Genomic DNA, 27,763 nt, shown 5'->3' with positions numbered 1-27,763 from the left:
GATGACGTCAAGATTCTGCGCCGACACGAACGAGTACGTCAACATTAAGCGACTGACTATTTTTGTAGTCCGGTGTGTAAGTACATGCATTGATCTTTGAGGATTATGTTAAACTTGTCCTAGAACTTTGTTGACCAACGCAACGATGTGGTAATTTTTATCTCGTAATTTAGCTCAATATTTAAGTCCAACGATATCTTTATGCTAAGGTTTTATCATTTTAAATAGTTAAACCTATCGAATTTATTTCATTAATTTGCTTTGCTATGGATAAGTATGTAACCATAGCATAACCAATCAGTAAAATTGGAATAGACCCCATCTGTCTGTACCCTTTGCAGGGCTTAAATGTAAAAACCACTCACACACTTGCTGTACTCTCATAAAAGCACCAACAGAAATGATCAAGACCTGTCTTTTTTCTTTCGTTTATTATGTTGCAAACAATGACATCCAGATATATTGTTAACATTTTGCTTTGTGATGGGTGAAGACCATGGAAGCAAAGATAACCCTTGGTCAAGCTTGTGAAGTCTGAAACCCTTGATGTATTCAAAGGGCACGATAGTTAGTGGACTCAAGGCTACAGAAAGTGTCCACAGTGAAGCTTTTCCTTTCAAACAGAACATCTCTGCACCATCAGGATTGCTTTAGACCTGCGAATCAAGCAGAATTCCTTAGGATACCAAGGCTGGGTTGTAGCTCATTCACTCTCACAGCCCCGTTGCATTGGCTGTTGCACAATCCACCTTCCTTATCCAATACCAGAAAGGTTCACCTAGCAAGGAAAGAAGGTTTTGTAATGTTTAATCTAAATTCACCTGCCTGGTTTTGTTGTTGAATGTCACATTGTCTGAAGTCAAGCGATTGGAAAGAGGGATTAGTATTTTTTTGTCGGTACTTAGTCCTGTACCAAAGAAAAATAAATAAGAAAAACAAATGGAAAGACTGCATTCAGATTATACAAAATCAGATTGTACCAATAGCTCCTATCTTTTGGCTTGAGCTAAAAATATGTATCGCAGCTGCATTTGTATGACAAAGAACAGTTGAGAACACAAAGAGCTGACAGAGGGAATGACAAAATCAATATCGCTCCTCAAGCAAGTCGGCAAGGAATCACAGGATTAATGTAGGAAAGAATAACCTACTATATGGGCCCAGTAACAGTGGACATGAGTGGCCTTCCCTTGATTAGGGTGACAGGGATTCTCCTTTGGAACATCTCAGTCTGCGGCAATCCAGTCAAATTGACACAAAGGAGGCAGCTAACTCTGAAACTCTGGCCTCCTTTTGTATAGCTTTACACACAAACATGATCAGTCTTTAAAGCCACATAACAGAGCTGCCTTTAGTCACCCAGCCAGCTGAACTGTTTGGTATGGAGTCTTGCTGTTCGGCCCTTCATAAACAACGTTATAAGCTTAATGTTCATTACATTGCCTGTAGAGACAACTTCAGAAATGGATGCTCTATGGTCATTGGGGCCAATTTGCATTATCATAATGACGTCAGTAATAGCTTGCTTGTTGGGCATTGAGAATGCTGTACTCGAATCAACCAGCTGGCCTACCCAGACAGCTCTGCCTCTAGTCCATTATTACATGCAGTACTTTATCAACAGGTCACATGAGGCTCACACTAGCCAATATAAGGAGGGTGTGCATCAGGTATCCACATCGTCCACACTAGCCACGAGCAGGAGGGTGTGCATCAGGTATCGACATCCAGTACATACTAGCCACTAGAAGTAGGGTGTTCAGCATGTAGCCGCATTCAGTACACACCAGCCAATAGCAGGAGGTTGTGCACCAGGTAGCCACATCCAGGACACATTTGCCACTAGCAGGAGGCTGTGCAGTAGGTAGTCAGATCCAGTACAAACAAGCAGGAGGCTGTGCAGCAGGTAGCCACGTCCAGTACACAGTAGCAGGAGGCTGTGCAGCAGGTAGCCACGTCCAGTACACAGTAGCAGGAGGCTGTGCAGCTAGTAGCCACGTCCAGTACACAGTAGCAGGAGGCTGTGCAGCTAGTAGCCACGTCCAGTACACACTAGCGACTAGCAGCAGGTAGCCACATCCAGTACACACCAGCCACTAGCAGGTAGCCACATCCAGTACACACAAGCCGGTAGCAGGGGGTTGTGCAGTAGGTAGCCACATCCAGTACAGGAACAGGAAAAAACATGGCAAAGAGGCTAGATAAGATCAGTTAAGCAGTTTAATTCTTTATTAACAAAGAACTGCATTGGAATGAAAGGCTAATCAAATGATATCATTATGCATTTATTAATATGTCTTTAAATCTTTGTCATGTCTTTGATCACTAAACATTTTCAAAGATCTTAAAAAGCATGGATGTGCAGGGAAGTTAAATTAATTTCCTTGGTCAGCTAGAGTTAGATGCAAGATACTCTATATATTCTACCTCCATTGGAACGGAATGGTTTCTCTCTAACACACTCAATAACGATTACTTGTGAACGTCTTCCTGCTCTTTGTAGAATATTGTTGCACCAAAATCAAAAACGAAAAATAGGAAGAGGAAAAGCCACTCAAGTGGACATTTGTACATATTTCTAATTGGTTTGTGAGGTTTGCACTTTGAGCTCCTCCCATCTTAGGCTTTAGCTTTCTTGTTTGCCCTTTAGACGAAAAACCCAAACCATGGCTCATCTAGGGAAATACACTGCCGTACACAGTGGAGCTCTTAACCGTAGCAGCAAACGTCACCATAAACCATTAGTTAAACAGCCCACATACATATTTATTTAGTATGTCTGCTGCTACTTTTTCCTAAGTTCTCCTGAATCCCCATGCTGCATTTCCTTGTGGGCAATACAGATTTGCTGAATCTCTCCCCAAAAGGCTAATTTTACATTTTATATATTTACAGAATCTGCTCTTTTACCCGGCAATACTTTATTATACAGATCATATTTCCCCCCTTTGAGAAATCTTGGGTCACCCAGAAACCAAACCCAGGGGCCACTTTAACGTTGTGTCCCACCCTTTGCCTCTCCATTTGACTGGCAAATGACATCCCTACCCTTGTGATTTAGGCTGCAGTGGCACCACGGGACAACACCTACTACCGATAAGGACTCTTAACGAACGTGAGCCAGAACGTATGACGTTACAGTGCAACTTCAAATGAATGAAGGCACAGCTCCTGTCATTATCAAGTGCTAGAGATTAGAAGATTTACTCCCTGAAGTCTGCCGGAGCCCGGGTCCCACAAGCCAGGGCACTTTTTGACAGTGACGGGCAAACAAACAGGCTATGGGTGTTTGAGGTAGGGGATCCTCACACTTGAACCACATCAAATTTAGGCCTACATGCTCACAAAGAAGTGGACATCTGCGCCACATCATAGCAGTCCTATGCACAAAGCCATTGATGATACTATTGGATTCCTGAATGCAAAGCAGAATTTCTAAAGCTTATCAGTGGTTTCTCTGTCCATGTGGGATCCACCAACTTGACAAGAGTACCCCCTGCCCACCCCCCCAAAGGTCCAAAGAAACATTCTTATATGCAGCCATTAAAATATCGTCTAGTTCCACATGAAGTAAAATGGTATGCACAGTCGAGGAATGAGGTTACAACGCTACAGATTATTCCAATTACAAAGCCCGACAATTATATCTCCATTAAGGGATCATATTGTTCCTTTTTCTTGCCTTTCTCCTCTGAACACCTCACCAAGCTAGGCACCAACAGACTAAGACAGTGAATGAAGAGAAATAAAAATACACAAAATAAATCGTACACAAAGAACGCCACTGTCATTTCTTAAATTATTGTGTTTTTTTTTAGTGCCCTACATTTTTACACCCAGTCAAAAGAGCAAAAGATCTGCCTTCGGTTGGTAAGGCTGCTTGACATATGGTCAGCCTTGTGTTAAACCTATGGTACTTCTAGACAATGTTATGTTAATTTATAGTATACAATTTTGGATTACCATGCAAGAATACTTTTTTGTGTGTAACATTTAATAGCTCAATCTACATCCAGGAATAATTTACATAGAAGGACAATAGTTACTGAACCAGAGAACACACTAGGTAAATACCCACGGTGGGCGGCCGGAGGCAGGGGGCTGGTCGGTGGGTTCTGGTGGAGGTGGAATGGGGGGGGGGGTGTTGAGGGTGAGGGTGGGTTGGGGGAGGAAGGTGGGGAAGGGGGGCTGGGGGCTTATTCGGATCTGAAGGGAGCGATTAGATGGCAGGGGTAGTTGTCCGTCCAATCTTCTCGGGCACATATCAGCGACACTCCCACACTTTGACTGTTTGATCTACACTCCCGGTGACGACGTAGGGAGCAGCCTTGTGGAAATCTGGGGAGAAAGCAATGAGAGTATGTAAACAACACAAGGCAGAGAAAACATACACCACCTGGTGTAACGACTTAAGAGGCTGCGGATGAAATACTATGGATAGAACACTAGGAATTTAGAAAGGAGGAACCCATACCATTTTGTAGGATATGTCATTTCGGTAAAACAAACCTTGTATATAACATAGAGAAAAAAAAAAGGATAGATACAAACACGTTTTTTTGTTTTTTTTAACCAGCCCTCACACTTTTTAAATTCAGTTTTCTCTAGCAGTATCCTCCCTCTGGGGAGACCTTCAACCGCTCAAGAGGAAACGGCTTCAAACAGCTTGCCCAGAAAAGCAGATCTCAGGCCAGGAAGGCCTCTAAGGAGCCTTCCCAAGCCTTGATCTAGTGAAAACTCAGCTCGGGGCAGGGGGGAGGGTGGGGGGGGGTGGTTCGAGTGGTCCTGGGGCAATTGTTTACCCAGCTCAATACAATCCTCAGGACGTCATACAAACATACTGTGGGGGAAGACGTGTTGTTTCTACTGCAAAGAGTTTTCCTAAAGCAGCTTCCTGTAGCTCCAACGGTAAGAGTTCATAGGAGCCACCTGAGGGGGAAGCGGTGCGAGTCTCTGATGGAGACCCATCAGAGAAACGTGGGTAGTGGGGCTTCTTACCAAGAGAGGTTACAAAATGTTCGTGGGCATACAGGGTCTTCATGCAGCGCTTGTTCTTGTAGTCCCAGATCCTCAGGGTCTTGTCGTCCGCGCAGGACACTATGAACTTGCCTCCAGGGTGGACAAGCATCCCACGCACCCAGTTGTCATGACCGACCTGCAACAGAAGGACGCAATGAGCCAGAGCCCCCATCTCATTGAGAATTCAAGAGAAACCGTTCGATTATGGTGGCTGGTTATGGACCGGCCCTCACCAGTGTCATAAGGCACATGCCAATGCTGACATCCCACATCTTGATGGTTTTGTCTCTGGAGCCGGACAGCAGGAAGGGCCCAGGCTTTCCACTCTTCTTGACCTGGTGGTTGAGGAGAAGAGGATGTTACGACCTCAAATTCAAAGAAGAAAGGCGTGGCTACACTTTCAACGATGTACAACACGTCAACTACAAAAATGTCCGGCAGAGGAGCACAGTGTAGAACCCCATCATGTTCATCGTTACATGCAGAGATTAAACAAGCAGCCTGCAAACCGGCCCTTGTTTGATGCTGGCCCTCTGACACAGTGTGAACTACAATAGAAACAATTGGACATTATGAAACATACTTTTAATAATGTAATCTCCACATCAAACCACAGGCTAGACTTTAGCTATTCAAGGGCGATGTTGTTTTCAACACAATATGCAAAAATATGCACCAAGCACACTTTGTAACTCTTCTAATTAGCTTGTATTAGGTTAAGCAACTGCACTGTGGAGGTGTTGTAGGAATTTTAAAAGGACTCAACACTGGTCTGCTACAATATGAATTGCAATATTAGAAATGGAAAAAAACATTATATATTTGGTCTCAAAATCCAATTTATCTTGCCTGAATATACAGCCCTTTGACAGTGTTTCTCTATGGATATGGAAAGCCATAATCCATTGAGAGCGGCTTCTTTGTCCACAGAGTGCTACTTTCCTTTGTTGCTTACCAAACCAAGAAGTCGTTCCCACTGTACACATTCATACACGAGGTACATTGGAACCAAAAGTCATTACATGCCTACAGCTTCAACTGCTTCAGGGAGGGACTATTTTAATCAGTAAGAACAGCAGCACAATCAAAAAACAGAGTCAAAGGGGTAACATTAGATAGTTAATTAGTTATAATTATTTATTTGGGTGTGTGTGTGGTTACAATGTCTTAAAATGGTTTCTCTGACAGTTAATCCACGATCTCTAGTCAAATCCTATATCAATAGTGCAGGCAAAATTGACCTAATTCAATGTTTTTAATTGAACTAAGGACTATTATGAACCAATAGAACGGATCAAAAAGTTGTGAAAGCGGGACATTGTGTTTTTATTGCACTTGGAGGTGAGTCTCTCGCTGTGAGGACAAACGCTTTAATTAGATGAATCCAGCATTAGACACGGTTGATCACAAGGCAGAGAGGCGGGTGTGCCGGGGTTGACCCTAGGCCATGGCAGTTAGTGTGCGTGTCAGTATATGTGTGCTTCCTTGCTAGCGCGGGTGTGTTTCCGCGTGCATGTTAGTAACTGAGGGAGTTTCGAGCTCTTCTAACAATACGCAGTGGTCTTTTATAGGTCCGACTCGTGGTTTCAGTGTGAGAGCTCCACACTTTCCTGACAAGGCAAGCGGAAGAGGAATGCTCTTGATCACCTAGAGATTACTGCGGACAGCACGGGTCACATAATGAACCTATTGCGCAAATGGCCCCACGTTTAGCATTATTATTATGTTTATGCATACGTCCATAAGTCCTGCTCTTTCAGTGTAGCCAGATATGTGGAGTTGGGTTTTAGCATATCTTTACAGAAAAATAGATATCTTAAGTGTAAAGTGAAATTGTACAGTGTTTGACTTTAGTAACATTTGACTTGGGCCAACCGAGCCCATTTTCCTTGCTTCTTCACAAAATCGATTTTGGTTCAAAATGGACTCAAACATCTGTCTTGTATAGAGCGACAGTGTTGGGAGTCTTGTTATAACCGTCGCGTACCTCTAACCCCCCCGGCTTGTATACAGAGCCCGGGTTGGGAGCGCGACATTGAACCAGACGTACCTCGGAGCCTGTGGCCTCCATGATGCTGGGGTAGGCGCTCTCGGGGGCCCAGGAGATGCACTCCACCACGTGCTCGTGCTCCCGCAGCTCGGCCTTGCACTCTTTGGACGCCACGACCCACACGCGCACGGTCTGGTCGTTTGAGCAGCTGGCGATCAGCGTGCCGTCCGGATTGGGCCGCACCATGCGCACCCACTCCCTGTGGCCGGTGAAGGTCTTCACGCAGTACCTTGGGGGGGGACATGAACGCTTGTCAGCGCTCACTTAATGAACACTACAATGACGACGGTATTGATTTAGCGCTCAACAGTAAGGGTGGTTTCACAAGCCACATACCCAGTTGCGACCTCCCACATTTTGATGGTTTTGTCCCTCGAGGCGGACACTATGTGATCTCCATTGGGCATGATGGTTACAGATGAAACGTTGTGGTCGTGCCCTGCAAATATTAGATGAAGACAAGAAGAACAATGACCATCGCTTTAGGGCTTGTGCATCAGAGTGGATCATGGGAATTTGTGTTGGTGATACTCTGCCGTTTCGTCATGACGCGAGAGAGTTGTAGCAATGTCAAATCCTAACATGTAACCGTGGCTAATCAAAACTTTCTTTTTCCATGCCTCACATGTGAAGCGCTGTGGCCGTTTCATACACAACAATGATGAAAAATAATTTCACTAATAATTTGTAAACACTGACCAAAACACCGTTACTACCAATAACATTCCAATGATTCTATCCTTCCAAAATGGAGGCGGTCCTTGCATAGTGACGTCAGGACGTACAAGCCCTATACGACCATCCATCAGTTGAAGTGATGCTGTACGTATTTAACTTCAATCCACTTTGAGTATGTAATAATAGAGGATCACCAACAACACAAACTAAAATTTGGTTCAAGTATATTATAAAAATGCACCCAAAAGAGCTTTCAACAGTATGGTATTATTGTCTAGATTGTTGAACCAACTAAAGAGAAGCCACATTGCTGGGGGTAACTAGGTTCTAAAGGGAAGAAGAGAAGGCTAACTACCTAGATATCAGGTAGTGTTTGAGCTGCTAAGCACAGTAAGGCAGAGTAAAGAGAGTCCCTGAAGAAAAGGTCAACACTGAGTGTGTGTGTTTTTGCATGTGTGTTTTAGGGAGGGGTTCTACTGGGCTGCAAAAAGTCTGGCAGCTAGACCGAAAGAAAAAATAATTGATGTGGTGCTGAAGAGGATAATTAAACTGCTCTCCAAGTCGGTACTAATCTACTACACAGAATCAGTTATCCTAGTAAGCACAGGGAGTGTGTGGAACATGAGGTATTAAAATGTCTGGGTATGCAGGAAAAAAATAGAATAATGGAATAAAGGGAATCTATTAGGATGGGATAGAAACAAGGAAATAATCTCAGCCGCTTGCCCAAAACCTTAAGCATAATCCATTCCCAACTTACATACACACACACTTACTCAGACAGTCAATACAAATATCAGGGTTAACAACTTGAATGCAGATTTTAGATCTAGCAGATCTAAAACCTGTTTTGATTGAGGGTGTATATTATGGGATTGGAGCACATGCTGTACCAAATATGCTGTACCACACATGCTGTAGGGGAGGTGGCGATTTCTCTAGACAGCTTAGACAGAATTATCACTCCGGGGGGGGGGGTCTTCCTATCAGTACAGCCCGGGGTAACGTCTACAATCGTTACAGTTGTAATTTATATTGCAATTAGGGTTGAAAGGGAAATTGGGGAGGACATGAGCAAAGACACTATATTCTCAGCTGAGGAAGTTCGAGATAATCTACTTAAAAATTCTCTCTTGTCCACTTAACATTTAATATGGCACATTAGTATATCCCAAAGAGAGCAGTCTGTGTAAATAGGGGAGGTATTTCAGAGCAGGGGAAACACACGCAGACAGTTTGGGCTTTCTTAATATGGAGAACTTTCAGATTTTTCTAGCCTGGCATCCCCAGACCAATTTGTAAACGGTTATTAGTCTGGAATCTGTTAGTTCATTTTAGATTTGCAAGGGGTGTTATCAACGTGCACAAATCAAAATTACTATCGATGCAATTGGTGAGCTGTACAACCAATCAGAGCAACAATACATGTGACATATCAGCGGAAGCCACCTTGGTTGTTTATGAAAATGCGACAACGGTTCTCCGAAATCCGTCTGAACGTGAGGGGGGCTGGACGCATATGCCAGTGCAAATAAAGCACAAGCTTGCAGATTCAACTGGTTCCCGGCTAGTTGTTGACCATCGTGGGATAACAGCATGATAATAAACTGTGTAACACACCGAGACCCAACGACCAATAATCACATCACAGGAACTCAAACGTCCATGGAGTGTCGAATAACAAATTTAGTGAGAATAAGTTAAAATCGATTCTACTCTTACGACTTCAATACTACTAAAAAATGCAAAGCAATATAGCGTTGTGATGTTGTTGCTCAACATCATGGTTTAGCTCCAAAACTGTATGCAATGAACAATAATGAATGATGTGTGCAGTTCAGCACAACTTCAGCAGACAGAATTCACAGTAGAGACGGATCTTCAAGAGAAGCCATTAGGCTCTTACCATGCATGGTCCTGATGCACTCGAAGCCTTGGAAGTCCCACAGCTTTATGGTCATGTCCGCAGAACAGGATGCTAGAAGTTTGCCGGTCTGGTCGAAGGAGATGTCCTGCACAGAGTCTGTGTGCCCCTTGAGTGTGCGTTCAAAGTCACCGGTCTCGTAGTCCCAGACCTAGTGGTGGACACCAGTAGATGGCTGTTAGAAAGGGCTCCAAGACGTATATTCACACTCCAATTAAGGGGAAATAAGCAGAAGTACAATACTGTTGTTCCCATTGCAATAAGGATAAGCACACACAAGCACACCTAAATATCACATCATCTGTGACTGTGTACACATGCATGCGCGTACACTGTCACAGAGTATGTGATGTTTATGTATGTGGATATATCACCATCTGTGAGGTGTTATTTCGTGGCTTAGAGTAACATGGCAGTCAAATAAAAAAATGACCTGCCTTGGAAAAATCTTAAAAACAAAAGATTCTTGATACATTTCAGCATAATAATTTTCTAACTATTCCATCATTGCATAGCTAATAACCCCTTTTACATTTCTGCTACTGTAAAAAACGGGGGTTTTGAAAGACATGAGAATTTAGTATAGGGTGTAATAGTAAGTAGCCACCTGATGGTTAATGTTGGACAGACGGCTTGCCGTGGAGGATTAAGCCCTTTGTGGTCTATGCTGGGGTGGGGGTATTTAGACAAGCTGTGATCGGAGACACCAAGGATCCTGCCATCTGAATGGGGATTTCCTTGCTACAAGCCCCACTCCTTTTGGATTTGCATCTCATTGGGGGATTCCTGCCAACTCCTAGTCTTGATATAGTGGCAGTGAGCTACCAAACACACGTAATAATGTCAGCATAGGATGGTCAGAGCAGTAATGGATGTTTTACATTTTTACATCGACAAAATGACAGCAGCTCCAGTCTTTCAAATACCTCGGCTCAAATTTACAGAATTGACAAGGAATAAAAGCATCGATCTGCAATAAAAAAGGCAGATAGAGTGGTAAGATGATGGATTGAAATGAAATTGCCCATTGTGAAATATTTTTCAACTGCCACGGAGCTGAATATATAATTCTCAACCAACGACAATTAGTTCTGACGCAAAGTGCCAAGTACTCAGACGTTCAGAACCCAGACGTCATGTGACTGTGGGGGAATGTGGTTGTCCAGCTCCATCAAATAGAAATGCAGGCACGACTTTCAAGAAGAAATATGTTCACCAGAATGTAGGTGTGACCTCGAATCTTCGACGATTTGAATCGTCCGATAGATAGACAGCTAATCTACATGATAGTTGACAATTGGACCAAACATTTAAATAAATACAATTGTGGGGGTTTGTCTGCATTTTTTTAGTTTTCTGTTTTGCTTTCAGAAAAGCTTTGTTTGCCTGATAACCCTTTTGTGTAATTAAAGACATCAATCATTTTCTTTTCAAAGAAGAGCGCATATAGTCTTGCAGGATACACAATGTCAGGAAAAAAACGTCTCAAATTTGGAAGCATTTCAAAACAATTAAAGATGAAAAAAGTAAAATGCCAACTGTCAATAGCAGATGTTATATCGTACGACTCACGCTAGTGAAAAAGATTTTCCGCTTCGGTACTGTGTAGTGCATTTTTGCTGTCCTGCTAATGTTGCATAATGCTGCATTTGTTCTATACGCTGAAACGCGTCATCAACATGCATCTTAAATTTTAACTGAACAAACGACTGTCTTTATCGGTGCAAGTTGTCTTGATCAGATGTCAATACCGTGCGACATCAGACAGAAAGGAGCCCTCCATTTCCACTGAGACCAGCCCCCTTTTGGGTTCATAAGGTATTATATCAATTACAATATGACATATGGGTCAATGGCTATATTTTCTGTCAAATTTAAGACTGATGCTGACATGACAAGTAGTTTATTTGTTTGTAGAGGCGGTCCTTTAGGCACTGTGCCTTTCCTATAGACAGCTGTGGGAAACCCTGATAAACCTAATTATTATTTTCTAGTGTGTAAACCTTGCAAAAGTCCCAAAAATGTATGCATCATTGAGCTGCATATGTCAAATATCATGATCTGATCAGTCGACGATGGTTCTGGTGCGACAAATCATATTCGACTATGGAAAATCTTAGTCGAGGACCCCCCCTACTAACATGTCCCAGTTTGATAACCAGCGACTACAGCAAGCAGGAGATCCAGTGATGGGATGAACCTTTGAGCGGACAAAATAATCAAAGTCCACCTCCAAGAGGTTGAGTAGAGGTGTTGAGGCAGAAGGGTATAGGGGTAGATCAAGACGGAAGCTGTCCCTCCAAAATCAAATAAAGTGTATAAAAACGTTAACACAACCAACACCTCACCTTTATTGTGGCGTCTTCAGAGGCGGACACCATGACGCTGAACACGGGGTGGAAGATGACCCGGGTGACGGGGCTGCGGTGGCCGCTGAGGGCGTACTTCTCCGGCGGGCGTGGGATCCACTCTTTGGGGTCCCGTTTCTGAGTGACGGGACCGCCCAGGGTTATCTCCTCCTTAGCCTCGTTCAGCTTGGACTCCAGCTCCATCACCTGCGGCCGCACACAACACGTCAGCACAGAGACACCGCTCGGTCACTTGGATTCAACTAGGCACGAGCACCGTGAAGAGCCTTCTCCACTTTCGCTATTCTAAACGGGCTTAAAGCTGTCCATTTTATGTTACTGCCAGGGTCACGTTAGTGTTGAAACATGTTAATATTTTGTTACAGTCCCAGATGGTTCTTCCGACTACCCCTTTAACTGTTAGTACTCAGACAGTGAATTTGTAACTGTCCCAGATGGTTCCCCAGACCACATCCATGTCGCTGTTAGTACTGAAGCACTGCATTTGTAACAGTCCCAGATGGTTCACCAGACTACAGCCATGTCAATGTTAGTGCAGAAGCATATTCAACCTTCAAGAAGGTGGAATATGTATGCGACACTCGCCCTTAAACATAACGGCTCCGCCATTGACACACACACAGGAATAAACACCATCGCACGCGCACACACCGCAGCGACACTCGCCCAGGTAAGACGTTTTGTTTTTAAACATAACGGCTCCGCCATCAACACACAAGCCCAGGTAAGAACACGCACGCACAGACCGCAGCGACACACTCGCCCAGGTAAGACGTTATGTTTTTAAACATAACGGCTCCGCCGTCGACAAACTCTCCAAGGTAAGACGTGCTGTCTATAGACTGTAGAAATTGCTATAAAAGAAGGTAAGAGACAATTTCTCAACTCGACAAGCAACGGCATGTCGTTCATTTTGTCATAAAAAAACGTTAAATTCAAACATCGCGCCGACCGGCATATCAACACACAAGTGACGTGATCTTAAAGAGACAGTGTTCCTTAACACAACGAAAACATGTCAATAACACAGTATGGTGAATGATGTCTATAGAGTCCACCACAATACTACACTTTGTTGCTCAAATGTAATATTACTCTCTCCTCCTTGAGCCTCCCGAAATGTCTTTACACTTTGTTGCTCAAACTTAATATTACTCCTCCTTGAGCCTCCCGAAATGTCTTGCGATATTGATATCCCCCTTCCCCCCTGCGGACCATTTTAGTTGTTTTATTTTTCTTATGTTTTGTGTGTATGCTATGTGTGATTGTAGGCTACTGCTGCCTGTCTTGGGACACTGGAAGAGATGTTTAATCTAAATGATTATTAATTTCAACTAACCAATAGTAGTTGCTTTGCATTTTAAAATGTCAATGCACTTTTCATCCCTGAATAACAGTTAAAGCTATTTAATAATTGATTTGCATGCATACTACACTTTCCATTGAACAATTACCCTTGTTAACATAAATTTAATAATTTTATAATGAAATCAAATGCTCACACACTAACTGCTTTCAGACACACGTGTAAATCCTGATATTCTCCTGATGGGCCGTATGTGTGAACAACATATCCTGACATTTGTATCCTGAAAATCTCCTGTATAATACTACCCCTGAGGTAGTATTTATCCGTAGGAAATGTAAATACCTTACATGTGAATGAGGAGTATAAAGTCTGTATTTCTCACACTACTTCAGTGGGCGTGTTGATGATGGTTCTGCATGTCATGAGTGGCCCCCTAAATGATAATCAGCCTGTTGCCTTTTGTTCGCTGAATGGTTAAAAAATCTTAAAATGTTGGCACTGCTTTTTAGAGTAATTTGTGGTGAACGAATGCTATACGTTGTAACATTATAGGCAAAATGTTATTATATTATGCTCTCAGAAATTAGTGACTTTATCGACTGGGGTTTCCACATTATTGATATGGGTTTAATTAACTAGAGGTTGAGCGAGCGCAACGCGCGTGCGAAAACTCTAGTCATAATAAAAGTAAAAGGAGGGAGAGGAGGGGTACAAACCTTCTTCTGTAATCTGATGACTGAGGTCCATTTCTTTTCCAATAGGCCTGCATACTTTTTATCCATTTCTTCGTTCTGTGGAGTGGAGGGCACAGAGTCAGGACAGACAGGCAAGGAAAGCCAATCACATCGCTGGGTTTAGCCTTAGCAGCATGAGGAGGGGGCCTGGTGGCCAGGCTCCATGCAGAGTCTTTGGCTAGACTCATAATTAACCTGGCCAACCATGATTGCTAGACGGACACAACCTTCAGCTACACGCAGACTCCTATTCTTAATCCCTGTCATGCAAGATAATCTCCTACAAACATGGAAGGTTTAAGCGGTTTATAGTCACCTACCCGGAATTGGAGGAAACTAGGGCCAGATAAATAAACCTTTTTCATATATCACAATGACCATCGATTCAAAATCTGACAGAAAATTCAGATGTTTTATATTTACAGTAAATATTGCCTTAATTTTGTAATTAAAAAATAATAATCAGTTAAAAACCATTATGTTTGGTTAACAGTCTCAGCTATCAAAAGGAGAGGATGTTAGTCTAATACCGGTCATTTGACTCAGTTTTCACTTTCCCAGTCCACAGTAGTTTGTGTGTGGCACATTTGTGAGATACAGCACAAATCCTCCATGGCCTTTGATCCAATCTATTCTCTGCTACTCCCTTCAGAAACCTAACCAACAGATTGCCAGAAATAGCTTGGCATGTTGCCATCATGGGAGGTGAGAATGAGTAATTATTTATTTTTTGCAACTGTGGGACATGCCAATTTCTTCTGGGCATGGTGTATGGACTTGTTTATTCAAATCTTAAATAGTATTTAACATATAAAATGGAAATTAACAAAGCATCCAAAAGCCTGGATTGTAGGCGTTCATAATAGTCAACCACACCATGGGCCTAACGTTGTAAGATAGCCTGAAAATAAATGGAGGACAGAAAAGGCAGTGGTGCAGTAATGGTGCAACTCTGCCATCTGCCTGGTCTCTCTGCCCATTAGGTCAACAGATCCGGTCAGTGCAGCGCACGTACACACAATTATGTTGCAAATGTGTCTGCTTTTGCTGCACTATAGCAGAACAAGATGCTTGGTACCAATTGCCTTAAACCCCTACAAGAGGGCCAAAACCCGTACACAAGGACCAGACCTACCCTTGGCCGAGCACCCCTTCACGGTAATGTGACAGGATGCTAAACAGTCCCATAATAAAAGGGCCTTCATGAATGGGTATAAAAGGTGGTGGGCTTTTAGCATGTTGCTGCTAAGGTGGCAGTAGGACACACGTGGCCCTTTGGATCATGAATTATTCAGTTGATTTCCAAGGGATGCAACAGAATAAGCCACTTTATATAATCTACGGTATATTTTAGCCAAGAGGAAATGCAACATTCAATTGACCACAGCCAGCTCACTGTAATGTTAAGTATAAAGCAATGTTTTTAATTAATATTCATCGCCATTTAATAGCATCTTTGACAGACATCTTGTCAAATAGAACACTTTTCATTTATCGTACAAATTTCCGTAAAACTTGGCTTGATTAAAAAAGGCAAAATAAAGAGCACATCAAGGCAAGGCAATATCTGGATGAATGAGTCCATCGGCTTCTTACCATATCTAGTTCAGCCTCCTTCTTGAAGGTGGAATATGCTTCTTCATAACCATTGGAACGCAGGTAGTCAGCTATTGCACGATTTCTGAAAATGTTAAAAAACGTTAACAATTAGTCTGGCTGATTAGCAGACAAGATATGTTAAACACAATGAGAAGCAATATGCTTATGCAGTGAAACAAAAGACCAAAAATGAGCATGCATGGAAATGTGTCAGACAAAGGGAATTAAATGATTCAACTTTTGTTACACATTCAGATGGAATAATCACATCCCCGCATACAGTAAGTCTCAGACATAATACGAGACTGCAGTAACACAGTATGCATCTTGCATTCCCCACCCCGCACACAGCCTCCTACACACTCCCTCCCACACACCTCTTCACATTTGACACAGATAGAGCGCACATCTGTCTGAGCGCTATAATGAGATAACATGGCTGTGGGCAAATAATGGAAATGGTAATCCCTGTGGTGGAGATATTGGGATACTGATGGGTGGTGCAAAGCCCAGGCAGCCTTACTTCCACAAATTAAGACCGACAAAGAAAAATAGTGGTAGGACAAGTCTACTCTGTTGACATCAGCTGCTCTACCAAGAATGAGGCATGTGAGGCCACAGCCAAGTTAGACCATGTTTTTTTATTTTTATTTTTTTTATATGATTGCTGAGGTCAAAGGCATTTTGTGCATATGGTCTTTTCCAGAGATGTTTGGGCTTGTTGAGCACAAACAAGCATTCACACATTTTGTAACTAGCCTCAGAAAATTTCCAGCAAGCCTCCAAAAAAATATAAGATCATATAGTATCCAATGTAAAATCAAAATAAGCACAGTATTGAAATGTTATTATTTTTTTAATGGTGCTAGTTTCCATTTTTTGCACAAAAAAAAAAAGGCCTTATCCAAATGAGCATTAAAACGGATTAATTTGAATATGCCAATTAATGCAGTTATAATTGCATCGCTGTTGTAAAGCAACGGTTTGTGTGTGTGCGTGACTGAGGAAAGTGTGCTGCCAAGCCTGAGAAGAGAAGCCAGGGATCACGTGATAATCTGCCTGTGCGTCTCCACAGAGCAGACACCTTGAAGGGGGATCAGCAGTCACCGGAGGCTAGCCATTCCATGAGGTTTAAACACGGGGACTGTGTTTAAACCGAGAGAAACTGATGAGATAGGGACAAAAGCACACCAGTGGCTGAACACTGAGGTGGCATTGAGAATACGAGGAGAGAGATATCCAGATAGAGAGGACAAAGGGCTAGTCGAGCAAGAAGAGAAGAGCCCAGCCTGCCTTTTCCTGGCTTTGTCTGAGGCTGGCTTGTTTACGACCACAGCCTCGCTGCTTGTGTTAGGTTTCACCCCATGTTGACGTGACAGGGTAACCCTGTCATATCTGGCCTCTCCAAAAAAATAAAAAGATAACTTACAGCCAAGACCAGGAATGATGAAATAAAAAGATGGTTAAAAGAATAAGGATGAAGGCCTGTCTTAACCCCTTTGACCTCTATTCTCTCCCCTTGCTGAAGGCCCCTCATGACAGGAGCAGCCCGATTACAGCTCAAGGTTAGCGGGAGGTTATCGGGTCTGTGACAGCCTGCCTGTCGCAGGTTTGGGGGGGGGGGGGGGGGGGAGAGCAGAAAAGCAAACGGCAATGTGTGGGTTGAGGACTATTTATGGAAGTGTATTATAATGAGGTGGGAATGTTGGGAGAGGAAAGCTTTGTGAAGTGCTGAGGTTTGTGTCCTTCCACAGTGTGAGTTGACAGCCAAGATCGTGTCCCATCGGCAGGTTAGGCCAGACAAGAAGATGGCTGAGCGCAATGCTACACCTATCCCAACTGTCAAATTAGACACACATGTACGCAACGAAAGTCTTCTACCCAGCCAAACAAACACAAATGTCAATGTTTGGGGCTCAAAATGTGTGACAACTTTTTTGCTTCCTCTGTTGGAAAGCATACACATTCAATATGATTGACATTTAAAAAGGAGGCATCTATTTACAGAGTCAACCAAATCCATGACTACTAGCCAGCCAACTTGTTTTGCATTTACTTATACCAGGTGTGTCTCCACTTAATATGAAATAATGGGATTCAACAACAGCATTCTAGAAAATAAGTTTTGCCGAGGTTACATGTTGAAGGCTAAGCAGTTGCAAGAACATATTTCTAGGAGAATCACAGCAGACAGTTTCATATAATTTTGGAAATTATATCATTAATGAGACAATTCTAAATGATAAAAATTAAACAAAAATATAATATTCGCGATTCACTTAAGGTGAGCCTGCACTATCCCCTGGCCTTTCCTTACCATTCATCTCCAATCTACACAAATAATTAAATCATTGTTTTCAATTTAAAGAGGAATGAGGCAAATTAAAGCAATTCATGCCATAATGTTCGAGAGTTTCCAAATAGAAATAGGTAAATGAAGGTGCAGAAAGAGTGGACCCGGTGGTATCCATGGTGACAAGGAGCGCACGGCTAGAAGACGTGATTGGAAGATGGGAGAGGAGTGGCATTGAGGAGGGGCAGCATAGAAGCAACCATAGACTGCATCACTCAGAGCATACAGTTGTATTAAACCTTGCCAGCCTTAATGTGTTCAAAAGGAAACAGTTTTGCAAGAAGGTAGATAACTTGCAATAAGAAAACGCATTATCTGCTGCAATATACCCCAGGGTACACTAATGTATTTAATGCCCAATGTTATAGCCAGCAGGTTTGAAACACTACTCCCCACACTGCAGAATAGTGCTGTCCAGCAACTTCAAAATGGAGAGCCACTGTCTCATGGATGACAAACACTGAGGAGAAGGGAAGTAAAGGGAGAGAGTGAGCTCATCCGTTAAGGAGAGCGACAAATGAAGAACTGAGTGCACTAGCCAGCCAGCTAACACTGACATCACTACACACACACACACACACACACACACACACACTTTAAACAGGAAAATGGGAGAGCCATGTTTAGCAATGAATCAGATTAAAGAATTAGATAATGTACAGCTCAAAGTACAAAGTCATTATTAAAGATAACTGTATGTGCTGCAGATCTGAAACGCATAAGTTTAAGATACCTGTCGACACTTGTCTGGGTGTAGCATCAGCCAAGTATAGCCATGTGATCAACATAGAGCAAAAGGCCTACATGTTGTTAACCCAGTAGAACTAACTTATAAGTTTGTAGCTTACTTATATATAAGTAAGCTTAAAAAATATATATATACATATATATCTTCTTTGGTTCCAGGATACCCCAAATAGTCTAGCCAAAAGTAGACTGTTTTATGTTTAAATTAAACACCAAGAGCTCCAGAACCCTGCACAAATAAACTAAGAGCACTAGAGTCAATCAAAAACTGGATTTGAGTGTGAGAAATAAATATAATGCACACGTACAGCCCATTACTCCATGGAGCTCTGCAGCTAAAGTGGTAGAGCGTGGTGTTAACACAGCCAGATCAGCATTTCCAAAACCCATGCCAAGAACGTATGCATGGCATTGTAAGACCCTTTGGACCAAGGAATCCAGCTTGCATATATTTGAATGTGTATTATATGTGGATCTAAATGTCACTCAGATTGTGTCTGTAGTTATTTCCCACACTTGCATTTTACATCCTTTTTTACCAAGAGAAAGGAAATTATGGGGGAATTTAAATACTTCCGTATTACAAACTGAAAAATACTCCAAATGATTATTTCCTTAAAAACCTCCGCAAGTCCAACGTCTTAATTGGGTTTGAGAAAGAAGAAATGGACCTGGCTGCTTTGGAGCCAAATGGTGGTTACAATGAAGTACTTCTGGCAGGGCCTCAATGATGGCCCATCACTGAAGTCACACATACTGTTGAGATTACGAGAAACGTTACACCAGTGTGATTTCTTTGAATTTAATATACTTCTAGGGTTTGAATACAAAAACAATTTCATTCTGTGAATTAATGGTAAAGACATTATGGATGGTCTTTTTGATGTCTTAGCCATATTGTAAAACAGCATGAAAAGATCTGTCTATTCAGGCCTTATATAATGCACAGCCGTGTCTGTTGGTTTAATATAGGCTAATTACTGTATAGAGTGCCCATAGAACACACAAGTGCAAATTACAAGGGGGGTACTTTACACAGAAATATCTATTTCAGTAGTCTATATAAAAAGGAAATAACAATGAATAACCATCATATACAATACAGAACTGCCCCTCATACTTGGATCAATGCCTTGTATGTGTACTGGGAATTACTTGGAAGAAACAGTGGTCCCAGCACAAACAATGAAACCATGTGCTTCCATCCGTCTGTCATGCAGGAGGCAAGATTTGAGACATCCTGCTGATTGGACTCCCTGCTGATACATACTGGTGCCCTCTATACACACTGTATCCATGGTGCCACTGAGAAACACTCTATACATCTCCATCTGCCTCGAAACCATTCTCCCAATTCAAGCCCAGCCACGCCCAGGCAACATTCTCAGTCCAAGCTAGGGTTACTTTCCTATTCATTGAGGCTAAAGACATTAATTAACGGTAAAATAGGGGCTTCAAATATGACTCATTCAAGAACAAACATAAAAAGGAAACAAAACAAAGACTATAATAAAAGAAGCATAATGCAGGTACATAAAAAAGGAGTATGACAATTTCCATTGTTTGAGACATGGAATGGGAGCTTTGCTTGCTCAGCCAATCCAGTTAGTCCGTAATACTATAATGCAACTGCTGGCCACCTCAATCACTACTGACCAACTCTAGCACATGGTCTGGCATTCATTGTGTTCGTCGTGACATTCACAGCCCCAGGACCAAAGCAGACCAAGTAACATGGCCCTTTTATCTGAAGACATAGAAATTGTCTACAGCAAAGGCCAACTGCACATGGGTGTCCACAGGCAGAGGAGGGTTTGTGTTCTGGGTCTATTTTTATCAGATGCCTGCAGAGAAGGAGCATCCCCTGACCCTGAAAAGGAACAGAGATGTGCTTTTCATTAGATGTGCTCAGAAACGTAAGACTTGTTTTGAAGATGCTGCGCAATCACAGCATCTGACTAAAGTGCTGATGGGGCCAGTAAAAGAGACAAGACTGCTCTGTTTGGAACAGCAAGTTTATCTAACAAGGTTCAACTTGTTAGACGGTTACGATGTCAATCCTGCTCCAAATATTAATTTCAATTTTATTAGAGGCTCTCAATGTATAAAGAGACTGTTCGCAACCAAAATTATAACGAATATCATGATCCCTACGTTTTTTAAAGATTTATTTTGCATTTCTATGCTTTAATCATTACAGATACAATGAGAGGTAGACAGTATTGGAGAGAGAGAAGCAGCAAATGACCACGGGTCAATGCCCTAAGGACTGAGCCTTAATACGCTCTCCACCCGCTGAGCCCCTGATCCCTACCTCTTAGAATTTGTAAAATTCACAGCATCAATTTAATTCACCAAATTCAAGAAATGGTGGCGTTCACACTTGAGATGACACTTGAGGTGCAGAACAGTGTTTGGTGGCTTGAGAAAGTAGGTGTTGACATCTCGACCATCTGTTCCGTGCGTGCATTGTATAATATTAGAAATATTTTACTTCATGCATAATACAAATTATACTCTTCTTAATATACAATATACTCCATGAGAAGCATACTGAGAAGACTAACGATTAGGCTTTTTTGGTTGGGTACAAAACAGATATGGGAAGCAAAACTAGCAAACACCCGAAGAAAAAACGCTAGATTCAGTTTAACGCCGTAACTGGGGCCAAAGAGGTAGATGGTGGCAGCACTAATAGGCAGCCCCAACAAATGGAATGCAATGAATTCCTGATCATGGCTCACATGGTTTGCTGGTCTTACACTATGTTCCTGTACACCATGGGTCAAGAGCATTATTCAACAAAGAAACGAGAAGCTTGTTTGACAGGGAGCACACAGGCATCAGCATTCCAACAGAACTTGCCATTCCGACAGCCGGAATCTAAGAAACACATCTGAGAAAGACATTGTTGAGGAGAAGTGCCATGTCATGTGGAAGAAACTGCATTTCTCAATGACATCAGCAAGCGCAAAACAGGGAGTAAAATCTATTATTAAAACTATTATTAAAGAAATGTTCCACAGTGAATTCTATTTCACTAAATCTATACATCAACAAACTCTGTATAGACTGTATCTATCCATTGTATATCGAGACCTCACAGACACAATGTTTAACCAGGAAAGAGATTGGAGTTCTTAAGGTCTAGAGCTCAGAGACCTCCACCTTTCCCATTCTCCTACCGTCTGGCAGGAGGTAGGTAAACATTTAATCCTAGCCTCAGGAGTTAATTACATAGTTAGGAGATTAGGCAGGGCTGATTTCTAGCCCAGCTAATGTTTTTCCCCTGCTCAATATGAAGCACCATGCTTTGTCAGAATGACAACTGCCTACAGAGACGTTAAAATCAATATTAGAAAGACAAGGGATAGGCAATACTCATGGAAATACACTTCATGTAGCAAGCCAAACTTCTATATGATCTCTATCCTAGCTCATGAAAAACCATACCTTCAATACATGAAATAGATGTATTGAAAAATACATTATAGAAATGGAGCCAATTTACCCACAACTAAATATGCACAAAACAATGCTTGATGTAATTTACCAGTAATCCTGAGATTCCTTGATACTTTCTAAGTGGTAATCAAAGCTAGGTAGTTGTTTGCAGTACAAATTGCTCTGTATATGTAAGTAAGGAACTAACAGAGCCATTTGAATGCAAACAAATATTAGCATTCTCCTTAATAACTGATGTTGACTCATGGCTGTCACTCAATTATTCTCTGCATTTGCATATTCTCTGCACGTTAATCATTACCGTGAATCATGGCCTCCATAGTTTAAAATTGACAAATCAGGGTCAACACTATTCCAATAAAATGTAGGCTACAGCATTCAAGAACGAAAAAGTGTTGAATGTCATGGAAAGATAACTGACACCTGTCAACTTGCCCATGGCTTGAACATGTAACACAAAATGAGCATAGCCTTTTTCCAGGTTAGAAGACTCGAGCACAAATCTCAAACATTATGAAATGTACGCTGGCACAAATACTAAAACCTAAAGCTCAGCAGAAACGTTTGATATTTTTTGAGGCCTTAACAAATGTGTTGATGCATCAGTTTAGAGACTTACAATTCATCGCGTTGCCTTTGCGAGAGCACCATGGTGTGGCAGGTTGTGGGGCGAGGGGTACTAGATGGTTGGGCAGGGGTACAGTTGCTCCGACCTCCTCTGTCGGGAGATGAGCGGGGCTGGTCCGAACAACACACGTGAAGAGGTGCTCTTGCACTCCTTAAGCGGCCTGTTGGTTAGGTCCAGTAAAAACGTTTAGCGTCCGAGACGGGCCTGGGAATCTGCCTCCCAACCTGGTGGTATAGGACAAGACGAACGGAGAGCCTGTAGACCAGTCACTAGGTGGGTCGACAGAGCATCTAAGGAGAGAACAGAGGCGAAGACAAGTCAGTTAGAGCTATACACTAGTCCACCGAGTCCAGCAACACAAAACAACACCAAATCGGGCACAGAAGGGACTTCAATCAAGTTCATGTTTTACACAGACCACCAACTTACAATCTACTCTTTTCAAACTCATTACAGACTTTCACTTGGAAAGTGAAAGTCCAGTGGAAAGATACGGTGTGTGCGCTTGTTGTGTGTGATTAAGAGAAATTAGAACAGCTGTGAATGTTAAGGGAGTTTAATGATATACAATACCATCACTAGCTAAATTATGCACCGTTACTACTGTAGGCTACATGAGGGAGCCACCTCATGTGAAACATGTTTACCTTGTTCATTTTTCTAAACTAAACTAGATGTTTGAACTGGCATCTCAATACTGGTCCTAAGCTTAAGTCAATGTAGGACCATTATAGCCAAATGTTATTTTGGACAATAATGAAATACTAACCCATCTATAGCAAAAGTATACTACTTAAATGTTTTTGTCAAATGAAAAAAAAAACAATTCCCTTACTTTAAATGTACACCTGTGCCTGGCCATAATAATCATATATAGTTATAAGTAGGGCTGGGTATTGTCAGGTACCTCACAATTCAATTCAATTAGATTCTTTAGGTCTTCATTCGATTCGATATCAATTCGATATTGATCCAATTGCTTTGATATCGATTCAATAATACGTGCAGATGACAAAAATACCTAAATATTATTTAGAATTAACCATTTCATAATGAATTAACCATTTCATTGTGCTTTAACTAGCAAAAAGGGAATACACCACTGTACAGTATTGTTCCGGAGCTAAACTTGCAGCATAAAAGTAATAATCACAACATGGACAAATGTAAAAGGGCATGTACATTTAGGAATACTCGCTTCTAGATTACAATGACTGAGTATGCTTCTTTTTTCTTTTGGAAATAAATCGATTTGAAAAAAATTCTGAATCGAAACTGAATCGAGAACAAATAAATTGCAGTGCATTGATGAATCGATATTTTTACCCAGCCCTAGTAATAAGATATATCATATTTTCCCATGGTCTGTAATGGTCTGATGAACTAACATAAAATTATGTTTTGACATTGTAGGTAGTGGGCACAATACCAATATCATACCACGTTTATGATTTCAAAGAATCCTTCTCAGTAAGTGAGTGTCATCACGTTACATTGGTCATTATTATACCAGAATAAAACCAAGTGCATCTTTGTATATAATAAAATCATGTTTCAGACAGGCTATAAAACAATCACAAACTCACAAAGCAGTATCATTATCTTGGTTTCATGATGATACAACATATCTCATGTCAAAAACAATTAATCATCAGCCAAGCTTAGCAGCAAGTCAAAAACAAGAGTGTTGCAGTTAACATGAAAACACTGTCAGGTCTCTAAAGCAGCTAGGCACACACAGGTTACACAGAATAATGACAGATGGAAAACATATCATTTAGTGTATTTGACTTCTGCAAAAACGATAAAAAAGATCTGTCCCATCATGTTGGTCTTTGTATTCATTCAAATAGTCTGATTAAAGTTAATCTCACATTGACAGCGAGTGACACTGAGTGAGCCGCCTGTTGGAATAAGTAAAGCAAGTAGCAGTATTTGCTTATCTACAGTGGACTTGACACTGCTAGGATGTAGCAGGAGAACACCTGACATCAGTCTCCCTGGAAACAAGCTGGCCACTGTATCATGTCGTCATTATCTGGTCCTGTTGCTAAAGACAGTCCAATGCCAACCTGGATGATGGCGCAAGAGTCCCTGGCCATCATGACCGATGAACAGCCCATGTGTCATACTAGTTCAGGATTAGGTGATAGTATATGGGATCACAATGATTGGTATATATTGACGGATGGTACATGTATTGATTGATCGCTCGTATCATTCTACCTATCATTCGACCTATTATTTGATGGTTTCAAATTAGTCAATACAACACAACAATAACTGGTAGGAAAATTGACCCATTTTTTTTACAAGAAATTTAGTCTAGCAATGAAAGTAGTGTCTAGAGTGCTTCTTCTGCAATGAACACCAAGCATTCCCTAACAGAAATGGGCATACATTCAGATCATCTACCATATTTCTGTCTAAAATTAATTGCTGCAGGCAGCTGCAATTCCTACAGTCTTGACCCTGCAGTTTGTTGTCTTGAAGAAAGTCGCTATTGTCTCAAAGTAAAGATGTGCCCATTGTCCGACAAAAGGTATGATTCTCGTTGACACTCTTGTTGGTGTTGTATGTGCCAAACAAAAAAGTGAAAGAGTATAAGTTAGTAGAACTAATAACAGTGATCAATAGTCAATAGATTTTTGGGTTTTTGTTACACTTGTTTATCCAACTTTACTATCATAATATATAAATAGGCCTACCCTATATTTCATAATACAACATCTTATAAAGGATGTACATCTGCATTATAAGATTATTCAGGATTCTTAGCATTACAAGAATCTTCTATCTCATTATAAGTCTCATTATTTATTCATAGGAACCCTATATGGAGCAGCAAGTTGTGGGTCTCATATCTCAATATGGTCCTACTCACGTGGAATTTGGGTCAAATCGAGTCACCACGTTTCAAATACCTGGGGAATGTCATGTCAGCCGCTGACGTTTCACAATAGTTGCTGCATGTGAGGCCTCTTCAGCTAGTCTGGATTGGTTTACTGAAGCGTTGTGTACACGTCATCTTGTAATATACCCAGAGAAAATGGGTCATTCCTGGTAATAAGTTCTGTAACCTACAGTCATTCAGCTTGATTGTAATGGGCTATGTAGAAGCTTTATTAAAGGAATTGTATGACGTGAAACCGTACAAAAAAGGATCACTACAAAACAAACCAAATTTTGTACATTTTGTGACCTGAATGAGACTTTTGACAAAATCCTTTCAGCACATGCATTGGTTATTATAAATCACATGATACAATTCAAGCAGATGTAAAACTAGGCTTGAAACATTTTGATTATCAATGTTTTATTTGCTACAAATGAATCATTACAGTATGTGCGATATTATGCTACTTCTTTTATCTACATGCATGCATTTGCACCATAAAAAACACTTCATTAAACCATGTACCCTCATACAAAAACAACACAATACATCCTAAAAGTAGGCGTTGACGTGGTAATGTGACTGAATAATGCTATAAAGCAACGAGCAAAATAGAATCCGTCAAAAAAGGCCAATAGACAACCATTGGGCATATAGGCAAAACTGAAAGATCTCAAAATAATATCTACTTTGTCATCGTGTTCTCAATAGGCACGAGGAGAATAGCTTCGTTTTTCTCTCTAAATAAATTAGCACATAAATAAATGGTTCTTACGTATCAAACCGTTAAAAGTCACCACACCACTTTAATGTAGAGTACTTCTTCATGTTGGTTTTACACAATCCCTTTCAAGTAATGGACTCCAATGTATCAGCTACTCCACCCAGATCATATGCGGATCAACATCCACCAAGTTGCAGTCGTGATGACAATGCTTCTGTCCAGGCTATGGGTTCTAGGAAGGCTACATTAACACCTTAAAGATTGTTCACAACCTATGCGAGGGGTATTTAATAAACATATCTCTGACGGCTGTCAACGCTCGACAACAGTACATAATTTGCAATAACTTGACATGGCTGAACAGATACAACAAGGAGAGCTTCCTACCCGACGGCTGATGCACAGCTCATAGGAGCATTGTCCAAGTCACGTTACTGCCAGCATTGGATGTCATCCGGACGCTAGTCAATGACAACACATGGGCATTGGGCAGAAATAGTAGCTAACTACAAGTATATAAAAAAAGAAGCTATTAAAGCAACTGTACGTCAATTTAACTAATAGCCTAATGGGAACCTAACCAATATGTCTAATTTACAATAATCTACAACATTGACAAGACTAACACGTTTACGTTCCCAGCAATGCAACACACACACACAGTGTTCGACGAGTCGGTGCTGGACGGCTTGTTGTGCAGATTGTTTTAACTGTAGTCTCCATGGACGTATCGTCGGCTCTGCCCAGCTAACATTAGCAGGCTAACGCTAGCCGCTAACACCAGCAGGCTAACGGTGAAGTAACATCAGCCCGCTACCAGCCGGAGTCCCGCAACATGACCCACAAGTGATGAAGACTACGATGTGGACCCGCATAATTAACACTAAGATTATACTCCAGGTGGAGCACACCTTAACAACACTGTCTGTGTGTTTGGATCCCCCACAGTCGGTTGTATGTGTTGTTTCTTACAGAGATAACTTCAGACAGCGACCTGCTGCTCCTATCGGCCTGTCCGCCATTTTGAGACATAAAAGGCGGTGCAGAAACTAAACCTCCTCGTCCTGTACTCTTCTAGACTAACCCTGACCCTGTCCATGGGTCTGAGAGATGAGTTATAACAGCTACTCACCCTATGACTCTTCCTCGGTGTCCTGAGCTGCCTCCGATGTGAACATAACCCTACAGGGCGTCAACACGTCTCAGTGAGTGTCTCTGCAGGTCAGGATGCGTCTCGATCGTCTCTAGCTTGTTTTCCTCCCGCAGTC

General features: G+C 41.7%; 1 protein-coding gene across 1 annotated transcript; it reads right to left on the bottom strand.

Annotated features, from left to right (window-relative positions):
- Positions 1 to 495: 495 nt before the first annotated feature.
- On the bottom strand, positions 496 to 27,759 carry LOC307073414 (lissencephaly-1 homolog A-like). Its single transcript, XM_079733230.1, has 11 exons — positions 27,628 to 27,759; positions 22,867 to 23,165; positions 15,680 to 15,764; positions 14,066 to 14,140; positions 12,020 to 12,226; positions 9,654 to 9,822; positions 7,406 to 7,508; positions 7,070 to 7,298; positions 5,253 to 5,354; positions 4,999 to 5,155; positions 496 to 4,338 (listed from the first exon to the last, which is right to left on the bottom strand). The coding sequence occupies exons 2-11, from the start codon at positions 22,896 to 22,898 to the stop codon at positions 4,265 to 4,267; spliced, it is 1,233 nt and encodes a 410-aa protein (XP_079589356.1). The 5' UTR covers positions 22,899 to 23,165; positions 27,628 to 27,759; the 3' UTR covers positions 496 to 4,264.
- Positions 27,760 to 27,763: the final 4 nt, after the last annotated feature.

This window comes from Pollachius pollachius (genome assembly GCF_949987615.1).
Source record: "Pollachius pollachius genome assembly, chromosome: 3".
Classification (NCBI taxonomy): domain Eukaryota; kingdom Metazoa; phylum Chordata; class Actinopteri; order Gadiformes; family Gadidae; genus Pollachius; species Pollachius pollachius.
The sequence above is the reverse complement of the archived record's forward strand: the minus strand, read 5'-3'. Positions and strand labels throughout refer to the sequence as shown.